Source organism: Calliphora vicina, chromosome 4 (genome assembly GCF_958450345.1).
Source record: "Calliphora vicina chromosome 4, idCalVici1.1, whole genome shotgun sequence".
Lineage (NCBI taxonomy): Eukaryota > Metazoa > Arthropoda > Insecta > Diptera > Calliphoridae > Calliphora > Calliphora vicina.
This window is the reverse complement of record NC_088783.1, coordinates 80,554,240-80,576,344: the sequence shown is the minus strand read 5'-3', so window position 1 is coordinate 80,576,344 and position 22,105 is coordinate 80,554,240. Positions and strand designations below refer to the sequence as shown.

The window sequence follows — 22,105 nt, the reverse complement described above, 5'->3', positions numbered from 1 at the left end:
ATGTTTTATAATTGAGATTTTTTGTTTTGTGCAATGTATTTTGTATTTAAATATAACATTTATTTACTATAAAGCCTACATATGTATAGATTTCTCTGTATATATGTATGTTGCTTAGTTCAAATGCACAATATCAAACCAGCCACAATTAACAACCGGCTTAAACTATATACATATTGGATGTGTTAGAAGCTAAAAGGCCTAACTCCACAAAATACAAATTAGATTAGAGATGTTTGAAAAATTGATTTCCAAAATTTATGAAAATGATAAAACATAACAAATGGTTGTAGTCACTCGTCATAAATTATATTAAATAACTAGATGACCGTCCGGCTTCGCCCGGTAGCTATTTACTAATGTTAGTTCTTAAAGTTTCTCCAAAAAATGTCTCTTATTAAGAAATGTGAGAAGTGAAAAGTGTTGAAAAATGGTGTCCGAATTACTATCCAATAGAACTAACATTGGTGCAAATTTCATCGCGATCGGAAGACATCGATTTCAAAAGTTGGTTCACTTGACGTGAAATGCCTCATATATATAGAAGATAGATAGTAGAACAAAATAATTTTCAAAGAGTTCACAATTAATTAGATATTAATATAACAAAATTGAGAAATTTTCGAAATGTGGACTTAAGACTTTTAGCTTTTGACACATCCATATATATGAATCTATGTATGTACTACCACGACCGACAACATTTATAATAATAACAACAACCATATGAAACCAACCAAATGACAAACCAACCGAACAAACGAACATCGACCAAAACCATTGGACTTGTTTCAGTTTCATTTTAGTATATTTTTTTTCGTTGTTATGTTGCACAAAGTCTTTTAAAACACACAACAAACATGACATTATTATTTTCTATTTTGTTTTAGTTTTTCTATTTTCTATAATATTTGTTTCAAAACCCAATGCAATTGAAATACGAACAACCTTTGAAGCTATGGGGGCCCGGTCCAAGCGAAAGTTTCTCAGCTACATTGCTTATTAATAGCCAAGTCTGAATTAGAATTTTAAAGTCAAGGAGGAAGTAAAAAAAGTATTCTTATAGATTTTAAAACAATTCTGTTGAAGGCCACATTTTGAAATTCAATTCTCAATGACAAATATTTGCATAAGAATAGAATATTGAATATAAGAGCAGCCCAAATTAAGCAACATTTTTACAGTGGATCAAACAATCGAGACTCAACGCTACAATTTGTTTTCCATCCTTAAATTACAAAAAAAAGTTTCAACTCCAATTTGTTGCAAATTAAACAATTCAGTTGATTCAATTAAAAGTTTCCTTTATAGTAACAGAAATACAGTTGAGAAAAAGAAAACTTCAGCAAAAATATATTTTTTATCAAACATAATAATTGGAGTATAATAAGTATTTTAGTAAATTTAATTTTAAACCGAAAAAATATTCATTTAAATCGGTTATTTCAAAAACCAGTTAAGTAACAAAAATTAAAAAATTGCTGTTACTGTTTTGTAAAAGTAAATGCAACGTTTAATGCAAAAAATGAACGCTACTCCTCTATTATGGTGGAGAAAAACCGAGAAATCCGTGTTTAGTTCAGAAAGAAGTCAAGTGACAGCACTTTACTGACCCAACTACACCAGCAAGTGGACCATGTTGAAATTGACAGTTATCAATCGGAAGTCTTAGAAACAGCGATAAGATACAACAATATGGGCCACCCCAAATAGGATAATCTCTCGTGCACTGCGGCTGATTATTATTAACTCAATTCTTATTCCAGTTGTACACACCGAGAAAATAGATTCGTGGTTGCAACCGAATTTGTAGCCAATCGAATGATTCTGTCTTAGTAGACAAAGTTTACAAATTTTTCTTTATGAACTGACTTTCTGTTGATAAAACCGAAAAATTCTATTGGCAACAAATTCGGTTGCTACTACGAATTTGTTTTCTCTGCGCAGTAAGGGAATTATAGCTGTTGCTAATGCCGACAAATTGGCAAACTCCACGAATGTTGCTAGATGTGACTAAAGATATATGACAAATGTCTTTGTAATACTCTACAACTGGTCCACAGAGAATGGGATAGGGGTTAACCCAAGAAAAACAGAACAGCTTCTCTTTACCACATACATCTTGTTACCAAAACTCCAAACACTATATTAGCTCTGAACACTAGCTGTATCAGACATTAGTGCGGTGAGACTATTTACTTCTGGATGTTGAAGACCAAGAACAAGTGGACAAGCATGTATCCAGTATATGCTCCCTCTATCCCTCTTACCTTAAACCACAGACTTCGTAAACTGATAGGCTATTATTACTTCATGAATGAGGTAAATTGAGGTAATACGAGCATGTGGGATCTGATGTCTCCTGTTATAAACTGGGGTTAAAGTTTCCATTACGTAATCCACATAAATCTGAATTCTTTAAGGCTAAGGTAATGACGATTAGAGCAGCTGGCGTAGTTCTAAGTGAAATGAACTTTTATCGGTGAACTGACTTTTTTGACGACAGTCAATCACCACATGTGCCTCTTATATATTCTGCAAAGTATTTTACTTCAGTCGGCAGTGCTATTCAGGTAAGTACAACTATCTGACATCTTCCTGGTTTGGGTCATTGTGCATAGAAACTACTACAGCAATGAGAAGTTGGACAAGCAGGCCAGTGAAGAATGTCTGAGATGCAGTTTCTGTCGCAATACCGCCTGGGATTACTCAAAGCGAAGTCTTCAGATATAATCTTCAGAAGACTGACAACAGATAGACCAAAATGGAACCATGCAAGTTTGTATTGATGAGAAATGCACTGAAATTGAAACCTACAGGACTAAATAGCAGCTGTAGGGACCGAGGAAAGTAAGAAACATTTTTTCATATGTCAGGACATAGATTTTTGAACGAACTTGTAGTATGTATGCCTAACGATTTATCTGAAGTATCTAGAACCAGAATGTGTATACTTAGAGTATTGGTTGGATAGATTAGGCATTTCGATAACATCCAGTTTAGATCTCATTGAGTAGTGTGAATTGTCAAAACAGAACAGGGGATCTACCACGAACACCAACCATCCAATGAGTCATGATACCCAGCCAAACCTTTAGTTTGTTCGAAGACCTGCTAATTAGGAAACTTTTATAAGCAAAGCGGAATCGAACTTACACAGATTAAGAATCTGTACTTTTTTGGTGTGTTAAATCGCTCATGGATATTATGGACACAAGTTATTGTTGAAAATTTTAAAAAGCCATTCACCGGACACTAAAAAACTATAGATTGGTTTAATAAATATTAATTTGTATTTATTTTTGAATTTATTTTTAACAACTTCCAATCAAGACTTTTCATAATTTTTCCTCTATGAAAGAAAATCAACATAGAAGAATACACTTCCTAAGTTAAATCATTGCAACTGTTTCCAAATTGAAAACTTACTACTTTGGAAGTACTTCTTTCTTTGTTGGGATATAGAGAACATCTTGCTTAGTAGCTAAGATATATTTTTTGCGAATACACAGGTTTTCAGGACATCGCCAGATTTGTATTCTCGACTATTTTTGAAAAGAAAACCATCTACGAAAGTTCAAAATTTAAACAGAACCAAATTAAAGTCTTTCATACCAAAGCATTTGTATCGCAACTCCAATTCTGCATTCATCTTTCAAGTTTGTGCCTAAATTTAGTCTTCCCTGCTTGAAAATAATGTCTTGGAACACAGTTAGTTGTTCGGCTTACAATGTATTGGTTTTGTAACGTTTTTTTTTGTTTTGTTCTTGTTGTTGTAGTTTGCTGTTATTACTGCTGCTGCTTCTGTGTTGTTGCGGACGGATGGTATGCAAAGTTGGTTTTTAGATGAATTGTGTTGTGTTTTGTTGCCATTGCTGGCGCTTTTGTAGCAAATACTAGGACACAATAACAGCAACAGCAGCTGCTGCTGCTGTTAATGTCGCTATTGCAATTTGAGGTTAAAGTAATAGAGGGAAATCGGATACTTATGCAAACATGTTCACAGAGATGGCCAAAGCAAATAATAACAATCGACCAACCAAACAGCCGCTACTAACTCTAATAATTATTACAACTAAAACTAATAAAACAACAAGAAATTGTTGAAAAGACACAGAGAGAGAGAATAAAACATAAACCATAGAAGAAAATAGAAAAAATAGACTTTGTATTTGTATAATAAATGTTGTAGTAAATATTGTAACTATTGATCAAGCGCAACGAGTATTTTTCACTTTTGTAACGAGTATTTGTATTGTTTTAAACAATTTCAAATACAAATTTTAAATAAAACTTTAGCTGCGTCATTTCAATGTTTCGTGGTTTTTAGTATGTCTCTTCTAGTCGTTTCGCTTGGCGGCATTACATTAATTTTTTTGTTTATTTCTTTTTTTCAATTAAACTTAATAATGTTGATGGCAAGGAGATGCTCATTATCAACATCATCATCATGATAAATGTTGATCATTTATGTGTAAAGTTCATTATGATTTTGTATCATGCTGTTGAAGATCGGTTGTGGGGTCCGCTGTGTGTGCACTTAATCATGAGTTAAATCTTAATTGTTTTTTGGTTTTATTACAAAATCATAATGAAGTTGAAAATAAATAAGAAAATTTATGATGGTCGACAATGAAACTCATGATGCGCTATATTTGAAGGTTTTTTTAAGTAGAAAAATAATATAAACACTGATTGCATTCAGAGGGTTTAATTTAAAAGTAAATAATTTTAATAGCTAACTTCCAAAGAATTGAGAATTTTTTGGAAAATATGCTTATTTATTATTTAGAAGATAAATATTACTACTATTTTGATTTGTCCTTTAATGAGTATTAGGTACCTATAAGGGAACAAGAATTAGCAGTAGGCGGCAAAATACTAAAAATTGTGTCATAACAGAAACAGATACACTACTCCAAAGAGTCAATAGAGTTGGATACCCTACTTTCACCGGTAAGCCATTTCAAACTATCTCAGTTCTTGGATATGAGCTAACGGACTCAGCACATATGATCACAGGATCTATACGCACAACACCATCAACGACTCTCTTTGATCTCAACACCCCTTTTTTTGGAATCGGAACAACTCGGCCATGGGTTCATATGGGGCAGTATCCGTAGACTCCCGGACAACATTTACTATTGCAGACCCATACGTTTCTTCGACAAGAACTTTAACGCATCGATCAGGAATGGACGGTCTAGAGGAATACAATCTCGCCAAGGGAACTCTTTTGAGATATTCTCTGATAGTTCAAAGTTGAAGGTGGATATGGGGGATATATATTGCTGGGATTGAAACGTGACTACCAGAGTAGTATAGTGTTCTTCAGGCTGAGTTATATTCGATCTTATGTTTAATCTAGTCCTGGGATACTGAGGGAATCCGAATGAGAAGACGAAACATTTTTTTTTGGAAATCTTCGCTCTATGATGATAAGATTGACAGGGACTTTAATCTATCGATCAGGGACGGACCTTTTGGAATAGCACAATCTCTCCAGTTGAGATATACACTGACGCTCGATGTCAAAGATGAGTGCGGGGGAGGTTTTCATATTGCTGGGTCTTAAACGCGTATTTCTTTCAGAAAATATAATAATCTACAGCTAAAGTTTTTTGGGTAAGTATTGCAGATTAACTGGCCAAAAGGGTAGACTCGTTTTTATATGATAATGTTGACATATTCAAGGATGTACCACTTTCGAGCGATAACAAACGAAGGTCGACGGAGATTTTAATCTATCGATCACGGGTGGATGGACTGGAGGAACACAATCTCGTCCAGGAAAGCTTATTCGGATTTTTACTCATGGCTCGAAGTCGAATATGGATTTCGGTGGAGGCTTTTATACTATTAGGTCTAAAACGAGTGTTTATTTTAGTCTACCGGACCAGTATAGCGTCCTTCAGGCCAAACTGAAAGTTCGTATGTTCTATCTTTCCTAGAATACTGAGAGTCTCTAAACGAGAAATCGATACATTCTACAGTTAATGTTAAAATGTACTACATTGCAGATACATTGGACAAAGAACAGCCACGCTCTTGGATGATGAGGTTGGCCGATTGATCAGTCTAACGCTTTCATCGATGGACTCTGTGATTGCGTCCTTCAGGTCGAGCTGAAAGCTCTTATGTTCAATCCTTTCCTAGAATACTGAGTCTATAAACGAGAAAATTATACATTCTACAGTTAATGTTAAAATGTACTGCATTGCAGATAGACTGGCCAAAGAACAGCCTCGCTCTTGGATGATGAGGTTGGCCGATTGATCAGTCTAACGCTTTCATCGATAGACTCTGTGATTGCGTCCTTCAGGTCGAGCTGACCTTTCTTAGAATACTGAGAGTCTCTAAACGAGAAAATTATACATTCTACAGTTAATGTTAAAATGTACTGCATTGCAGATACACTGACCAAAGAACTGCCTCGCTCCAGGATGATGAGGTTGTTATGCTTTCATCGATGGACTCTGTGATTGCGCTTAGACGATATAGTTGCTTGAGTTTTCACGATGAAGAAGAGAGATTGAGTCACAAAGCAGTTGTCATGATGATGGATATGAGAATATAGCGAGGAATCTCATCATGCTACTGCAGGGATCTGACTAATTTGGTAATGCATGACCTGTCGAATTTTTATAAATTTATGAATTTTTACATTACACTGTAAGTGTTATTAATGATTCATAAAACAGAAAATAGTGACTGGCTGTAGCGTAACCCACAACCACTTCTTAATTTATTTGTTTGTATATTTTAAGGAGTGGAGGCCATAAAGCCGGTAAAATGTATGTTTCCTCTCTGAGATCTTGTTTTTTTTTTCAATTTGTACTAACATATAACTCCCTCTTACTCTCTGCATAAATGTCATGCTACCGATCTATGGTTCTCTTATTATGTACAGTGTGTGTATGTGATATTTTGTTTATTATTGTTGATCATTACGTTGGTTCATTATTTTTTGCACACTCTGAATGTTGATGTTTTCACAGTCTGCATGTCCGTCCATCAGTCTGTCTGTCTCATACACATGATGATAGAGTAGTGTTGTGTAGTAGTCGTCGTCACACTGTATGTAGTAAATTTGAAAAAAAAAATAATATATATTCGTGCCTGGTACGGTGATCACCGTTTCAGGCAAACGACTTTACTTGGCATCCATATTTCAGGTTTATTTATTTATTTTTTGATCTACGTGTTTGTTGCTGTTGTTTTTATTGTTTTGGTATTGTAGAGAAGAAAAAAAATTAAATAAAATAAAGTACACACACATACAATTACTAACTAATATTATTATAATTTTTGTTGTTGTTGTTGTTGCTGCTGCTATATTGTTATTAGTATAATAGTATAGTTATTGTTTAGAGTACAATTCAATTCACATCTAAATATCTTGCAAAAGTATCTACATACATTCATCCACATATTCGTATTTGTTCAATATATTATTTGCAATGACGTTTTTGTTGTTGTTATTGTGCATTATTGTGTTTAAATATTTTGTGTATGACACAATGTGCATCGACTGGCTGACTGCTTAAAATATTCAAAAAGGTGACTTTTTTCAAATGCTGAAATGCTTTAAAAATCAAATTTTAAATTGAATGAAATTCTTAGAATTCTCTCCATATAAGTGGACCCCGACCACTAGTAAAGTCAACATAAATTTTAAAAATCAAAACCTGTTTGTATGCACAAAATATATTTTAAATATTTTGTTGCTCTATCAATTAACATGATTTGATGCAAGAATTAATTGTTGTAGTCGTACATGTGGTGGAAATGGAAAATTTGTATGTTTAAAATTCTTTGAGCAGGTGTTACATATAAACTTTAGTTGTGGGTTTTAAATTTAAAAATTGTTCTATAATTTCCAAGGACATTAGAACAAATTTTTGTTGAAACAATTGGTTGATCTCTTGCTGTGGACTAAAAAAAACATGTTAATACTATAATGCAATTATAAAAGAATACTCGGAAACCTCAATTTTCAGACACATGCACTATTATGAAATCAATTTTCTTATCCTCAATTTTGCAACGATACGAAAAATCATAAAGGATTAATGAGCATTTAAGTGATCTTCGGAAGTAAGGTTTATATGAGAGCTACATATATTCAGTTATTGATCAGTATTTTAGGTTTGATTCCACAAATGGAGAATAGAAGTAAATGCTACGAAATGTATCCACGGTATGTTCAGATTAAGAAGGGAGATTTGTCCCCAAATACAGATAAATAATATCAGAATTACCGAAGAATTATATTAGATATCTCTACCGCTGTCTAACATGGGCCTAAAGTAACATAAATAAAATTAGAGTCTGCACAAATCGCTAATTGGTCACAGTAAGGCCTAGACCTGGGCTGCAAGGTTCTTTTTATAAAGGATTTATATAACATTCAGTTATGGGGAACATACTCCTCCTTTAATATCGTTAAGCTACAAAGAAAATAGTCGATTCTTAAGAATATAAACCGGTGCTCCTTGGTACATTAGAAATCGTAAGATCCATAACACAACACGTGAGGAGATTCTTTAAATTACAGGGAAAAATTACTAAATCATCCAAGTCCCCTTTCTAGGGAATTACTAACTTTTGAGGTTACAAGTCAAAATTCGTTGTATGCGATTCCAAGGTTTACATGGACGGTCAGAATTACAGACATCAATAAATCGAGTTAGGATCTGATTCGCATTAAGTATATGATGGTTTGGGTATACAAATTCTGGAGAACCATTCCATCAGTAGAAACTTCTACTTACCAGCATTGTTGATAACACGCAGTTATTAACATTGTAAGTATGGCAACATTAAACGTTGAAGCTGCTAAAAGTTCTAGAAATGGAATATTCTAGTTTTGACCGTTAATATAGTTCATGAAGCTACTTGAAGATGGCGTTGTGTATAAATAGTGGCAGCGCTTGCAATCAGGAGTTAGCTTATCATAGGCGTTATTAGAATAAACATCAACTGCATTACCAGTGTATTCTTGTACATTAAAAAGTGTGTAAATTATGTGTGTTTATTAAATGAGAGTGACTATTTAAATGATTGTATAAATTTAAATATATATACTAAGGGTCCTCATGTAAACGCTTATATGCCTCGTAAACTGTGCAATCTGTGCATTTTTATACTCTCGCAAATGAACTGTCAAAAAATGTATGGAAATTCGTTTGCACAACTCGGATAAGTTTGCGCGACAATTTAGACTCGCAAACTTGAATTTATTGTGCATTTGATGAATCAGCTGCTTTTGTTTACTTTTATTAATAAGAAATAAAAATCAAATAAAATATAAAAATTTTGAGCATGTGAAAATTGTGTAACTTTAGAACAGAATGATTGTATTAAATGACATTGTATATGAAAGCATTAACCAACAGCTAGAACATAAATAAAATCTTACAAACTATGTATATCACCGTTTGTTCCAAAGATTTAACTTTCCTTCAACATTTTTAAAATTAAAATTTATACAATTTGAAAATTAATTTTTTAAGGCTTTTGTTGAATTTATTTTTATTTGACATTTGTATCAAATAGAGAGAAATTTAATGTATAAACTTGCACAAAATTGAAAAGGTGGGTTCATGAAACACGTCGCGCAAATTTGCACAATTGAACAAATGGGAAACTTAAGCGTTTAAATGAGTACCCTTACTGTTTTTGTTAACAACGAAAAGAATTAGGTTTATTTAATGGAAATAAATCACCGTTTTTAAAAGGTAAAAACGTAACAATATTTATCTTTTTGTAATGAAAGAAATGTTTAAAGATGTGAGTGTGAACAAGGAATGATTCACATCACAAATAAGAAAATAGAGTTTGTGAAAAATTTTTGTGGATGTTGTGGATGATCTCACAATATGAAAATAGTTTATAAGAGGGAGGATCTTCCTACATTGAAAGTGACAGGAAGGACTACTACCGCTTTACTTCATGTTGGATAACGATATGGAAATGGGAAAGAAATTCCATTATTTCAGCATAACACTTTTCACTGTATTCTCGATAGATCAGTCAAACACAACCCACATTGCGAATACATAGAGCTCGATAACCTAATATTACCGATAAGTACTTACGATCTCTACTGTATATTGTCAAGAAACCAAAAACTAAACTTTGAGGGACCGGCCAATACATTAGAGTTGTATTCCATTTTGAGTTGAATGTAGGCAGTGTAAACAGTAAGGACATTCGATGAATTGCAATTTTTGTTACGCCACTTGAATTTTTATTTCGATAGTTGAAAAATGTGTTTGGATCAAGCGGACATCACACTTAATTCTCTTGTCCAGAACATCAAGATATTCCAATTCCTAAATATTTACAATATCTATAAATGCAGATGGTCTGTGGTCTTGAGTAGATCAAAATAAAAAATATTCGCATAGTTTTATTCAGAGGTTGTCACAAAATCTTGATGTTAAGGAGTTGGACTCCAAACATTTAATAAGATAGTAGTTTATCATATTTGCCATAACTATGGACAATAATACTCAGGGTTGTGAGCCTCTCCATTTTAGAAATTGACTTGACATTAGCAAACTTCCGACTAATAGAAAATTCACCGGCACAGTACACGCAGAGAAAAAACATGGTTGTGGTAACCATGAACTAAGAAGCAACATATTATGATCAGATTTATGCTTGTAGTCCAAAACATATTATGATCATTATTGGTATCATTAAATATCATAATATGTTCTGAAATAATCAAATTATGATACATATAAAATTATGATAATATTATGATATAGATCAATCATATTTATGACCCAATTAAATTATATTATGATCCATATTATTAAAATTTATTTTTTGAGATACAAAATTTTATTTTAATAGTTTTTAGTTTTAGGGCCATTATTACAACTTGCCGTTATAGTTAAAGTTTCCTTTAAGGGTACCTTTTTCTATTGCTTAAAGTTACCTTTAACTATAACGGCAAGTTGTAATAATGGCCCTTAAGGTACTAAATTCCCAATTAAAATGTTGTTGATAAATTCACTGAAATTTATTGTTATTCGCTCTAGCAAAGTTAAAGATAATATACAAATAAACCTATAGAGCGAATTGGAATTACAGACACTCAAAATTTACTTGTAAAAATAACATAGCTCAGACAAACACCAACACCCACAAATGGTGGGAAAAAAGTATATTAACCCATTAAAAACCAAGACCATTTTAAATGAAAAAATTTTAAATTCATTTATTTATTTAAACTAAAATACGGCCAAGGAACATAGAAAACTTAAAAAATTTAAAAAAAAAATTAGGAAACGTGTTTTTGGGGCTGTACCCGAATGGGTACAATGGCGTAAAGTGTAAGCTATTTTTATAGAGTGTGAAAAATTTTAAAGCATTACTTTTTCAACACATAACGCAATATCGCATTGTTCAGACAACCATCTTATTCTGTTATAACTTTCACCGCATCGTAGGGGATTTTTTATCCTTTAGGTAATTGGTTTCCAGGAGTAGATGCGTCACCAGAAGCCAGTATAGTTTGGCCATTTTGTCAGTAGCATCTAAATTATTTCTTTGAATCTGTTCCGTTACATAATTTCGGAAACAATTGGAGTGTGAGTATCCTCTCAGAGCTGCTCAGAGTAAACATATTTTCTTTGCATCTTAAACATATTATGACTTAAACTTAAGATTTAATGGTTGTACATAATAATAATATGTTTACCTATTTATCATTATTTAGTTGTCCGAAAACCATATTCATATTTATAATTGCGATGAAAATATAAACGTTTACAGTAACTAAAATATGGTTGAAATTAAATTAAAACAACCATTATATGTTTACGGCAACAATATATTGTTACAAAGAACATAGTATAGTTGTCGTAACCATGTCGAACCATGTTTTTTCTCTGCGTGTATATAGTTTAATTATTTAATGAGCTAGCTTCAAAGAATTCTGCATCAAGGCAAGTACTTGTATACCATCCAACCCAATGTACGTTTACATTTGGCCATCATTTATAAGAGTAGTAATCAAGGAACTAGCATTATTGATGCTGTTATATAGATTTTTCACAACATTCATATATCTGTTTAAAGTCATCTTATTTTATATTGCTTTTTTTATTGTCCACAACATTTATACGCTTTTAATTATTTTCCCTAACTCTTAGCAATTTTGCTTGCATCTCAAGTGGAAAATCTTTTTTAATTGTTTTACATATCGTGTCAATTTAATTACTTCGTTTGATTTCATATTAATTATTTAAATTCATTTCACTTAATTGCAATTTGCATTGCAAAATTGTTGACATATGGAAGAGAAATAAATAATTATTAATGAGATAAAGTCTGTATAGTAGGTAGTTTCAATATTTAATATTATGAGTTTAAAGGTTTTCAAAATAATAACAATAAATTAAATTGTGTGGAATTTGCATATTTTTTAATAAAAATGATGAAACTTAAGATCTTACTCATGTAAGATGTGGTTCTTAACTAAAATGTTGGGTTAATAAACTGTATAAATTTTTAAGGATATTGTGAGTGGTTTTTGGAGGATAGGGATCGGTTCTGGTTTCAATAATATATGTAAATGAGACTTTGGTCTTTAAAATAGCAGAAAAATTTAACCTTTTAGGCCAAGTGTGAGAAATAGATATTTAAAAAATATTATAAACTGTATCGTCGTGTTACTTTTTCTGTATTGGTTTCAGTTATTTTTAAAAACTTGATATTATCAATTAAATGTTGTAATTTTGTATTTCCAGTGTTGCAGTGGTACATAATTTTCGGAAGTGTAATCCTTTTTTTAAGGTGTTGCTGCTGATTTGGAAGTAATTCTACTACTTATTTTCGAATTCAAATCTAAACTCCAGCATCACCAGCTCTCAGTCAAACTACTTAGTATACCTCATTATACTATCCTCAATATATAGCTACTTATTTATATTAAAACTTTGCATATATTAAATACAAATTTCGTGCCTCATTTGGTTTTAACTTAAGCCTGAAATTACTTATCAATTCTCTAGAAATCCATTAGAAATATGCTGCACGTTTTAACTTTTTGGCACCTTTTGATCTTGTTGATGTTTTGCTTGCTATATTGTTATTTCTTTTTTTTGTTTTTTATCTTCTGGGTAACCTATAACCCCTTAAAATAGGAAATTGAGGGAAAACATAAACTCTTACACTAAATAAAACAATAACGAAGTCAAAAACAAAAAATAAAAGCGCAAAAAGTAAGTGAGTGTTACATGTGACACTTGAGTTGGCGAAATACGAATATAAATGGAAATAAGTAAGAAAACAGAAACAATATTTTTGCTGTGTTGTTAAGAACTTCTTAACATGCTAAAAATGACTAATGGATTTTGTTTGGGTTGGTTGGTAGATTGTTTGCTGGTTTCTATAGTGTGTTGCACTGTGGTATAGAATTGGCGAAAAGATGAACAAAAAACGTCTAACTTTTACTTCGACTTCATTAACCCATAATAAACAAAAGTCAACTATAGTTTAAAATGGAATTGAGTCGCTTATTTTAAAAACCAGTTAAGTAACAAAAAATTCAAAATTGAGTTATTTGCGATTACTGAAAGGTTAATGCATTGTTTAATGCAAAAAAAATTAAATACTGCCCCCTATTATGGTGACAGCGCCTACTATGTAATATTTGGCCCTAATCAATTAATTTCATAAATGGTGTAGGTTTCAATAAATGTGAAAAAAAATAAAAGATTTGCAAGCTCTTAAAACCTACTTGGTTGGATATGAGGAGTAGTATGGGAATATTTTTCAATGGTCTACAACGGAAGCAAACTGCACTGTAGAATGATGACTAATGGTTATTTCAGAACAAATATGTATTTATGAATATTATGTTAAAGTCTTTAAAGAGTTAATTTTTCATTATATATTTGAAGTTCCTAATAAAATTACAATACTTCCTATAAAATTTATAATAGTGATGGTGGTTTATTTCAGAAACCAGTCAAGTGCAAACTTTTGAAATAAACAATTCAATTTTCTTTGATTTGTTGCTTAACTGGTTTTTGAAAAAAAACAATTCAATTTCACTTATCAATTAAATTAGTATTAAAACTATTTTTTTAATACTAAGGATGATTTGCATAAATGAATGTGAATTTTCTACAGCTGAAAAAACTGATTTACTGGATTTCTTTTTATTGTTTTTATAAATTTGTTATTGTATTATTTTGTTTTAATTTTTCATAAAATGTAACACTGTACATGATAGGCGGCTTTGAAAATATGAAATAATGGAAAGGAAAAGTTTTTTATTTCTATTTTACTGTTTTTGGCTTGAAAACAAACAATAAAAAGTTGTATATGGGTGTAAGTTTATATGGTGACATTAAGGAGTTTTTTTTTCTGCTTACCTGATTGTAATGGTAGAATACGGGTGTTTTCACGTTGGGCGGAGGCGTTTGCTTGTGTTGTTGGTATAAAACAGGCAAAATTATTTAAAATAACCACGGCTAAGAAACAAACAATAAAACTTAGATTACAGCTGAGAAGACGATTATTGCTGCTGCTGCTATGTTGTGGCCTCGTTTGTGGTCTTAGCCATGACGGTGATGATGATGATGATGAAGAAGATGTTGTTGCTGCTGGGGCGGCTGCTGCCAAAGTTGTTTTGCAGGAATTATTAGAGCGGGTGGTTGATGATGATGACACTTTTTTGTTTTTGTTAATTTTTAATGATTTTTTACTTTTACTTGTTGACATTGTTGATGGCATAGATGTTGTTGTTGTTGCTGATGTTTTGTTTGATTTTAATAATTTTGGTTGTTGTTGCAGCCGGAATCCATTGCCAATAGGCGGATCCATGTTTGGCTTAAGCACACAAAACGCTTAAAGCGTTTTATTTACACAAAAACAAAAAAATATAAAATTTCTTAGAATTCACTTTTAATTAGCAATAAACAATATTAAAACATTAAAGCTTATTTAACACTTTTGCATACAAATTTCTATTATTAGTTACACTATTTATTTAAATATATATATAATAAAATTATTAACAAAACAAAATCTTAAACAAAAATTTCCAATTTTTTGATTCTTTTCTTTTTTATTTCTTTGAAAATATTTACATTAAAAAGCACTTTTTTCTTTTTACAAAAATTATTTTTTTCCTTTTATGATAAATTTGAATTTGTTGTTAAATAAAAAAAAAAATATTGCACTTTTTCGGCTGCTGTAAGAAGAAAGAGAAAATAAAAAGAGATTTATTAAACAAACACAAAAAAAAATATCGAAAAATAAAATTAATTTGTTAAACATATTTTTATAACATTAAATAAATTTATGGTAATTTTTGTTGTTTGTTAAGCTCGTAGCTGTTTTCGTAGGTCAATTTATTTATTATTTATTTTTGCTTTTCTTACAAAAGGAAATCATAAAAATAAAATTATTATTTTTTTTTTATTTTTCATTTAAAGCGAATATTTTTATTTTCTTTTAATCGTTGTGTGCGTCGTTGTGTAGTGGCGTTTGTGCAAGAAAGAGATGTTTTTATTTTTTGGCTGGTTTTCAAATACTGGTTGCTTTACAGTTTCAGTTTATGCTCTTTGCTCTGCTAAGGGTGTTTGTTTGTGTGTGTGTGTGCATGTGATTGCTGCTGTAGTTGTGAGTGTGTGTTAATTTTGTACTTAATACAAACAGGAACCGGAAGTTAACGTTAGCTGCTGGTAATTACGTGCACAGAATCTATAAAAAGCTGCAAAAGAAACAGAGAAGAAAAGAAAAACAATTATTAATATTATTTTCAGAATTTATGTTGGTTTTTCTTACTTATTTAACTTAAATTATAAAGTGATTATAAAGCAATGTTTTTAATGTTTCTATTTTTTTTTTGGTTGTGTTTGTAAAAGAAAATTATGGCTTTATATATAAAAAAATATAGCTGAATGGTGGATTCATGTACTACACCATTTCCAATTGTATTTCAGAAATTTCCATTGGAATTGCTATTCGAATTTTCTGAAATACAATTGGAAGTGGTGCAGTTTTTTGGAAAAATTGTTTTCATAATTCCTGATTGAATCAATCATATATGGTTACAGTAAACAAGTATATTTTTGTGACAACCATTTTTATGATGAATCATTATATCATAATATGTTGTTCTCATATTAAGATAACCATAAGCCGAGAGCAACATAATATGCTAAGTCCTTTATCATAAAAATGGTTGTCACAAGCATATACTTGTTTACTGTAACCATATAAATATACAATCATGTGAATCGTAAAGTAACAATATTATGGTTACCACAATCATGTAAATAGTTACTGTGACTATAATATTGTTAAAAAAAACTTGTAACAATGTTGAAATGGTTACAGTAAATATGCTAAACCATATTTTTTCTCTGCGTGTAGGCAACATACTTTTCTATGAATTTCTATGTTAGGTAAATTCTCGGCGTGTTGTTATGTTTTCCATAATTAATTTCTCAGGTAAAAAGCATAAGATAGGGGACACTTACGGCAAATATTTACTCCAAAAAGCGTAACCACTTTTTTTTTGTTTTGTAAGATCAAATAAAACAAAACTAAATTTTTATTTTGTATCATCCTAAATACACAGAGAAAACTGATTCGTAGTAGCAACAGAATTTGTTGCCAATCGAATGATTCGGTTGCACACATAGAATTTTTCGGTTCTATTAACAGAAAGTATGTTGTTAAAAAAGAATTTTGGTTGTAGCAACCAAAATTTTGTTACCCCTTCTAAAATTTTGTAGCCACAACTGTAAAATTCGGCCACTAAGAATCTGTTTTCTGTGTGTAAGATACGTTTTTGAAATAAATAAAAGAATTCAAATATATTTTATTTAGTGGTTACGTCATTTTATATATCTATGGATAGAGGATTTTGTCTATTTTTCAAAAATATATATAACTTTTGACAGTTAAAAAATTCATGGAATACTTTTTTGAAAAATATGACAAAAAATTAATTTTAATGATTTTTTGCAAAGTTACGCATTTTTCAAATTGAAATTATATTTTTATTTATGAATATTTTTTAATAAAATTTTACAATTATATAGATTCTTCTATTAGAAATAGAAAAATGAAAACCAATTTAGAAAATTTATTAATTAGGAATTCCGCAATTCCCAAAAATGTGTAGAAAAATCCCAAAAATATAATTTTTTAGATTTTTGGCTATAATTTCCATAAAAGTGGCGGGATTATCATAACCCTTTACAAAATAATTAAAAACATATTTGGCCATCTAAAATGGTTTACTATATTTTGTTATCGACTATGCGATTTGAGAATTTTTGCCCTAAATTTAAATTTCACATAAGAAATATGCATTTTTTTGGATGAACCTGGTCCCTCCGGTATCAACAAATTTCAAATTTGTTTTCATTTAAAATATTTAAGGTAAAGTTAGCTTTTCAAAAATATAAATACATCTTCTTAGATATTTTTTAGATAACTTAAAAAGAAAAAAAGTACCTTTTTCCCAAAAACAAGCGAAGAATCGCCGTTTTTTAAATTTTTGAATTCAAATGCATATAACTGTGGAGTCAGTCACGATTTTTAAACAATTATTTTTTTGTGTGACATATACTACATTGGTTGTCAGTCCAAAAAAATTAAGAACATAGGGAAATATTTAGACCTGCTGTTATCAAAAAACTGGAAATGCGAATATCTCCTATATATAAGAGATAATTGATAGCTGAAATCGGAACACAGGCGAAAAAATAGGATCGTTTTAAAAATTGAACATACCCGAGGTGTCCTACTTTGGGGATCCCTGACAGTCAAAATTCAAAACTTAAACACTTCTTTGCACATGAGAAATTTGAGGTTTAGAATTTACAGATTTATTTCCCTATTTTTTTCTATACCACTGTGCACTGTTGAAAAAATCATTCAAATTCGTCTATAAATGATTGAGAATTTTGCTTTTATCTCAACCATTTATATACGAATTTGAATGATTTTTTTCAACAGTTTTGATTTTCCTCATATCAAGTCCACTCTTTCAGCCACGCTTTTTGTGTATAAGTAAGTTTAAAATCAAAACAATAGCATTTTTACTTCTATCGAGGTTAGTTTATTATAAAAAGTAAGAAAAAATAAATGAAAACATAAAAAACCACCCCATTCCAAGGTGATTTGTGGAATGAACGGTTGGCATTAAAAATAACTATGATACAAATTTTTGTTTCGTTTAAATTTTTTGGAAATCGAATATTTTTGACTAAATTTTCTGATCAAACAACCGAAATAGCAAAGCAACACTGAATTCGATGTACAATAAACACTATGTTCTTCTTTTTATTGAATGCGTGAAAGTCTCTTAAAAAAACTTATTTTTACAATATTTTCAAATTAATAGATTTATCTAACGAGAGCACGCTGACAGCAAAGTTTTGCAAAAAATCATAAACGATGAATTCAAAAAATATAATTGTTTGTCAATTTATTTCTATATTTATGTAAATTGCTACCGAAATAACAGCAATTACCGTTATCGCTAAAATATCGTTACCAAAACAATCCAAAATTCCGTTATCGGTAAACTACCTTCAACGAATTATTTCAAATTAGTGTTACCGTTATCTGTTAACCGTTTTGAATTGGTAGACAACTTTGTTAAATATATAATAGCGCCCAAATTGCATTAACAATTAGTTTATGCATTTAATTTTTTCATATCAGTTTTTATTTTAAGGAAATATTAAAAAAAATTTAAATTTATTATCATATCGACTATTAATATAAATAAAGTCGCTCCATAACCTTTAAACAGCAACTTTAGTAACAATTCCAGCCCAAAATTCAGTTTAGCTTCTCTACAACAAGCGAAGTTATAGCTATTTTTTTTTAACGGTCGGCCCCATTTTGAATGTAGCCAGATAAAAATGTAATTTCTAATAAACTAATAACCACCATTTCCTCGAACTTAAAACATAATCTGTTTAAATTTTTACAAATGCTGTTTATTTGGCAACTTTCCAACAAAAAAATACACCGGATAAGCAAACAACTAACTGAAACCTAAAAAGAAATCATTCATCAAAACTAGTTTACAAATTGCTTTTAATCTATAAGATTAAAGCACAAAAAAAAACACTGATTAAACAACACAATTTTCAAAATTAAATCTTGAACGAATAAATACATAAATTCCGAAAAAAAATCACAACAACATTTAAATCAAAGAAAATGAAAAGAAAAAAAAACGGCAACATAAAACAACAACATTACGGCCATATCACAATATGTATGTAGTATGTTGTGTGTTAACGTTGCTAGATGTGGTTGCCTTTGATAATTATGTTAAAAGGGTCATTCACTTCTTGTGAATACATATGTACCTACAGTGGAACAACAGCTAACAACAAAATCAAAACCACACTATAATAACAACAGCATAAGCAACACTAACAAATAATAATAAACAAACAACAAGTACAAAATAACAGAGACTGTGTTTTGAAAAAATAAAAAACTACAGGTTTTTTTTTATAAATTTTTCTTTCTTCTTTCGTTTTTTGCATACACACATCCCTGCCAACAAACATGATTATGTTGTTGTGGTTGGTGTTGTTGCTGTTGCTGCTGCTATATATTGCTGGCAATGTTAGTGTTACTGTTAATTTCTAACTGGCTGACACTTTTTTTGTTACAATTTTATGTTTCTTTCGGCTCTTTCTTTTCCTCTCTAGCTCTCTTTACTATTTATGTATGTAACACTGCCACTACCACAACTGCAGTATTTTGAATATAATTTTTCATTTTGTTTTTCTTTTATTACTTTCTATGGCTGTTGTTAATGTTTGTTGTTAGACAGTTATGTACAATAGTTGTTGGTTGGTTGGCAGGCTTTGTGTACACCCAACAATTCTGGGTTGGGTATACCTATCATTTAGGGCAGGCGCGGACCGAGAGGCGGTGAAATCGGAATCGGAATTCCCGGAAACCGAGAAGTTTTCATATAAAAAAGGAAAAATACAGAAAAATGTAGAACAAATTAAAATTTTATGGAGAGGTTTTTTTTTTTAAAAAAATGTTTAAGTAAAATTGTTAATTTTTTAGACGTTTCTCCATATAATTAATGATTACTCAAAAACGGTTAGTCCGATATTATTACAGTAAAAAATTTATTTTTAAACGGATCAGTAGTATCGGAGTTATAATAACAAATTGCAGCAAAAAATAATTTTTTTTTTGTGAAAATAGCTAATTTTTTTTTGTTTTAAAATATTCATGAAAAATCGAAAACGGCAGGAATTTTCAGTCAAGCCCGACCATATAATAATGTACACTAAGTAAATGAGCAAAAACATTTTTCTTTTAAAATATCAATAATTTATATTTTTGAGTGAGTTTCGGAAGTGGGCCTTATATGGGAGCTATGACTAATTATGGACCGATCGTAACAAAATTTTGTGACATGAATTCCTTATATACAAAACTTATTTGGTGCGAAATTTGTGGAAATACATATAAATTAAACATTTATGATCGATAAAGTCCTCCCCACTATGGTATAAATATATTTTTTATGTGAAAATAGAATTTCTTTTTGTTTTAAAAAAATCACGAAAACTGCAGAAATTTTGAGATTTATTGCTATATCGCAAATCGATAAATTCTTTTCGTATTTATTCACAATTAAGTGAATTTTATGTGTTTTATAATCTTTAAATTGTTAGTAATGGAACAAATTTGTGTCATCTGATAGTCAACCAGATAGTTAGCTCGATACACAACATTTGTAGCAAATAAAATACCCTATCTTTAAAATCATATATGCGAAAAATCAAAAATTTTGGAGAATCGTTGAAGCTGAATTCAGGTGGCTTGTATTTTTCTGGGTTTCGAAATGAAAAAAAACTAATAACACATATCGGTAGACGAAACTTTACACCCATTTTCCCAATCTCTGGTTATTTTCGTGACGATATACTGACAGTTTTCATACAAAAATTATACTAATAGGAAGTATATCGTTACTAAAAACGTTAACCAGACATTGAGAAAATGGGGGTCAATCTACTAATCATTTAAAAGTTGAACATTAAGCATATGCTTTGAAACTTAGAAGAGTTTTTTGCCATTAATTTGATATATGTCAAAGTTTTCAGTTTTTGATCGAAGGTAGCAGTATGCTTACTGCAAAAAATGTTGTAAGTTAATGTTTAAGAGAATTTTTATTGTCAGAGTTATATTGTGGAATTTTATGGGGATCATTTTTGTGATCTCCTTAGGGGTGAATTTGACCATTTTTTCGAGAAAATCAAAAAAGTCCTTTCAAAAAGGACATTTAAGAATTAAAATATTCGACGAAAATTTTTGCCGGAAAATTTCAGTGTTGGTCACCAAAGATGTAGATAAAGCTCTTGTCGCTATTCTGTTCCAAAAATGCTGTTGGACAGTGTTATTAGCAGATCCAACTACCAAATGAAGTCGTGTCAGAAGAAAACATTTATGAAAAATATTTTGGCGGGATTTAAAATTTAACGCGGATTTTGTTTTTAATAAGTCATTTTGAAGGGTACATATCAGTTATTTATTCTCACTTAGTAATTGAACATTTACACTATAAACAACAACGTTTTTTTCCTTCGAAAATGTCGAATTTTGTACCAACAAAGCACACCAATTGCTCACCAAAGCTTATGGTGACTGTGTTCCATCGGTTTCAAAGTGCGAGAAATGGTTTGTGCGGTTCAGACATGGAAGACCAATATCACCCACGCTATTCAAAAAAGTTTGAAGACATGAATTAGATGCATTTCTTCATGAATATTAATTGTACTCAACAAGAGCTTGAAAAATAATTGGGAGCTACTCAAGCAGCAATTTCGTTTGCGAGCAGTAGGATTCATCAAAAAGCAGGGAAATTGTGTACCATACGAATTGAAGACGAGGGACCTTGAAAGACGATTTTGCTTATCCGAAATGATCCTTGAATACAATAAAAGACAATATTTGTTGCACCGAATCATTACTTGCGATGTAAAATGGATTCATTACGATAACTCGAAGGGTAAAATAAATATAGTATGTGAAGGAAAGCCAACGAGCAAAATCGCCACTA

At 30.7% G+C, this 22,105-nt stretch overlaps 1 protein-coding gene across 3 annotated transcripts in view; it reads right to left on the bottom strand.

Annotated features, from left to right (window-relative positions):
• mgl (megalin) overlaps positions 1–22,105 on the bottom strand; it is a 388,320-nt gene that overhangs the window by 288,165 nt on the left and 78,050 nt on the right. For 2 of the 3 annotated variants that reach the window (XM_065510333.1, XM_065510332.1), the window contains exon 2: positions 14,403–15,223. In XM_065510333.1, coding sequence (XP_065366405.1) covers positions 14,403–14,853 — 451 coding nt within the window. In that variant the 5' untranslated portion in view covers positions 14,854–15,223. Of the gene's footprint in view, positions 1–14,402; positions 15,224–15,413; positions 15,546–22,105 lie in introns of those variants that run through there. The other variant, XM_065510334.1, reaches the window with a different exon arrangement.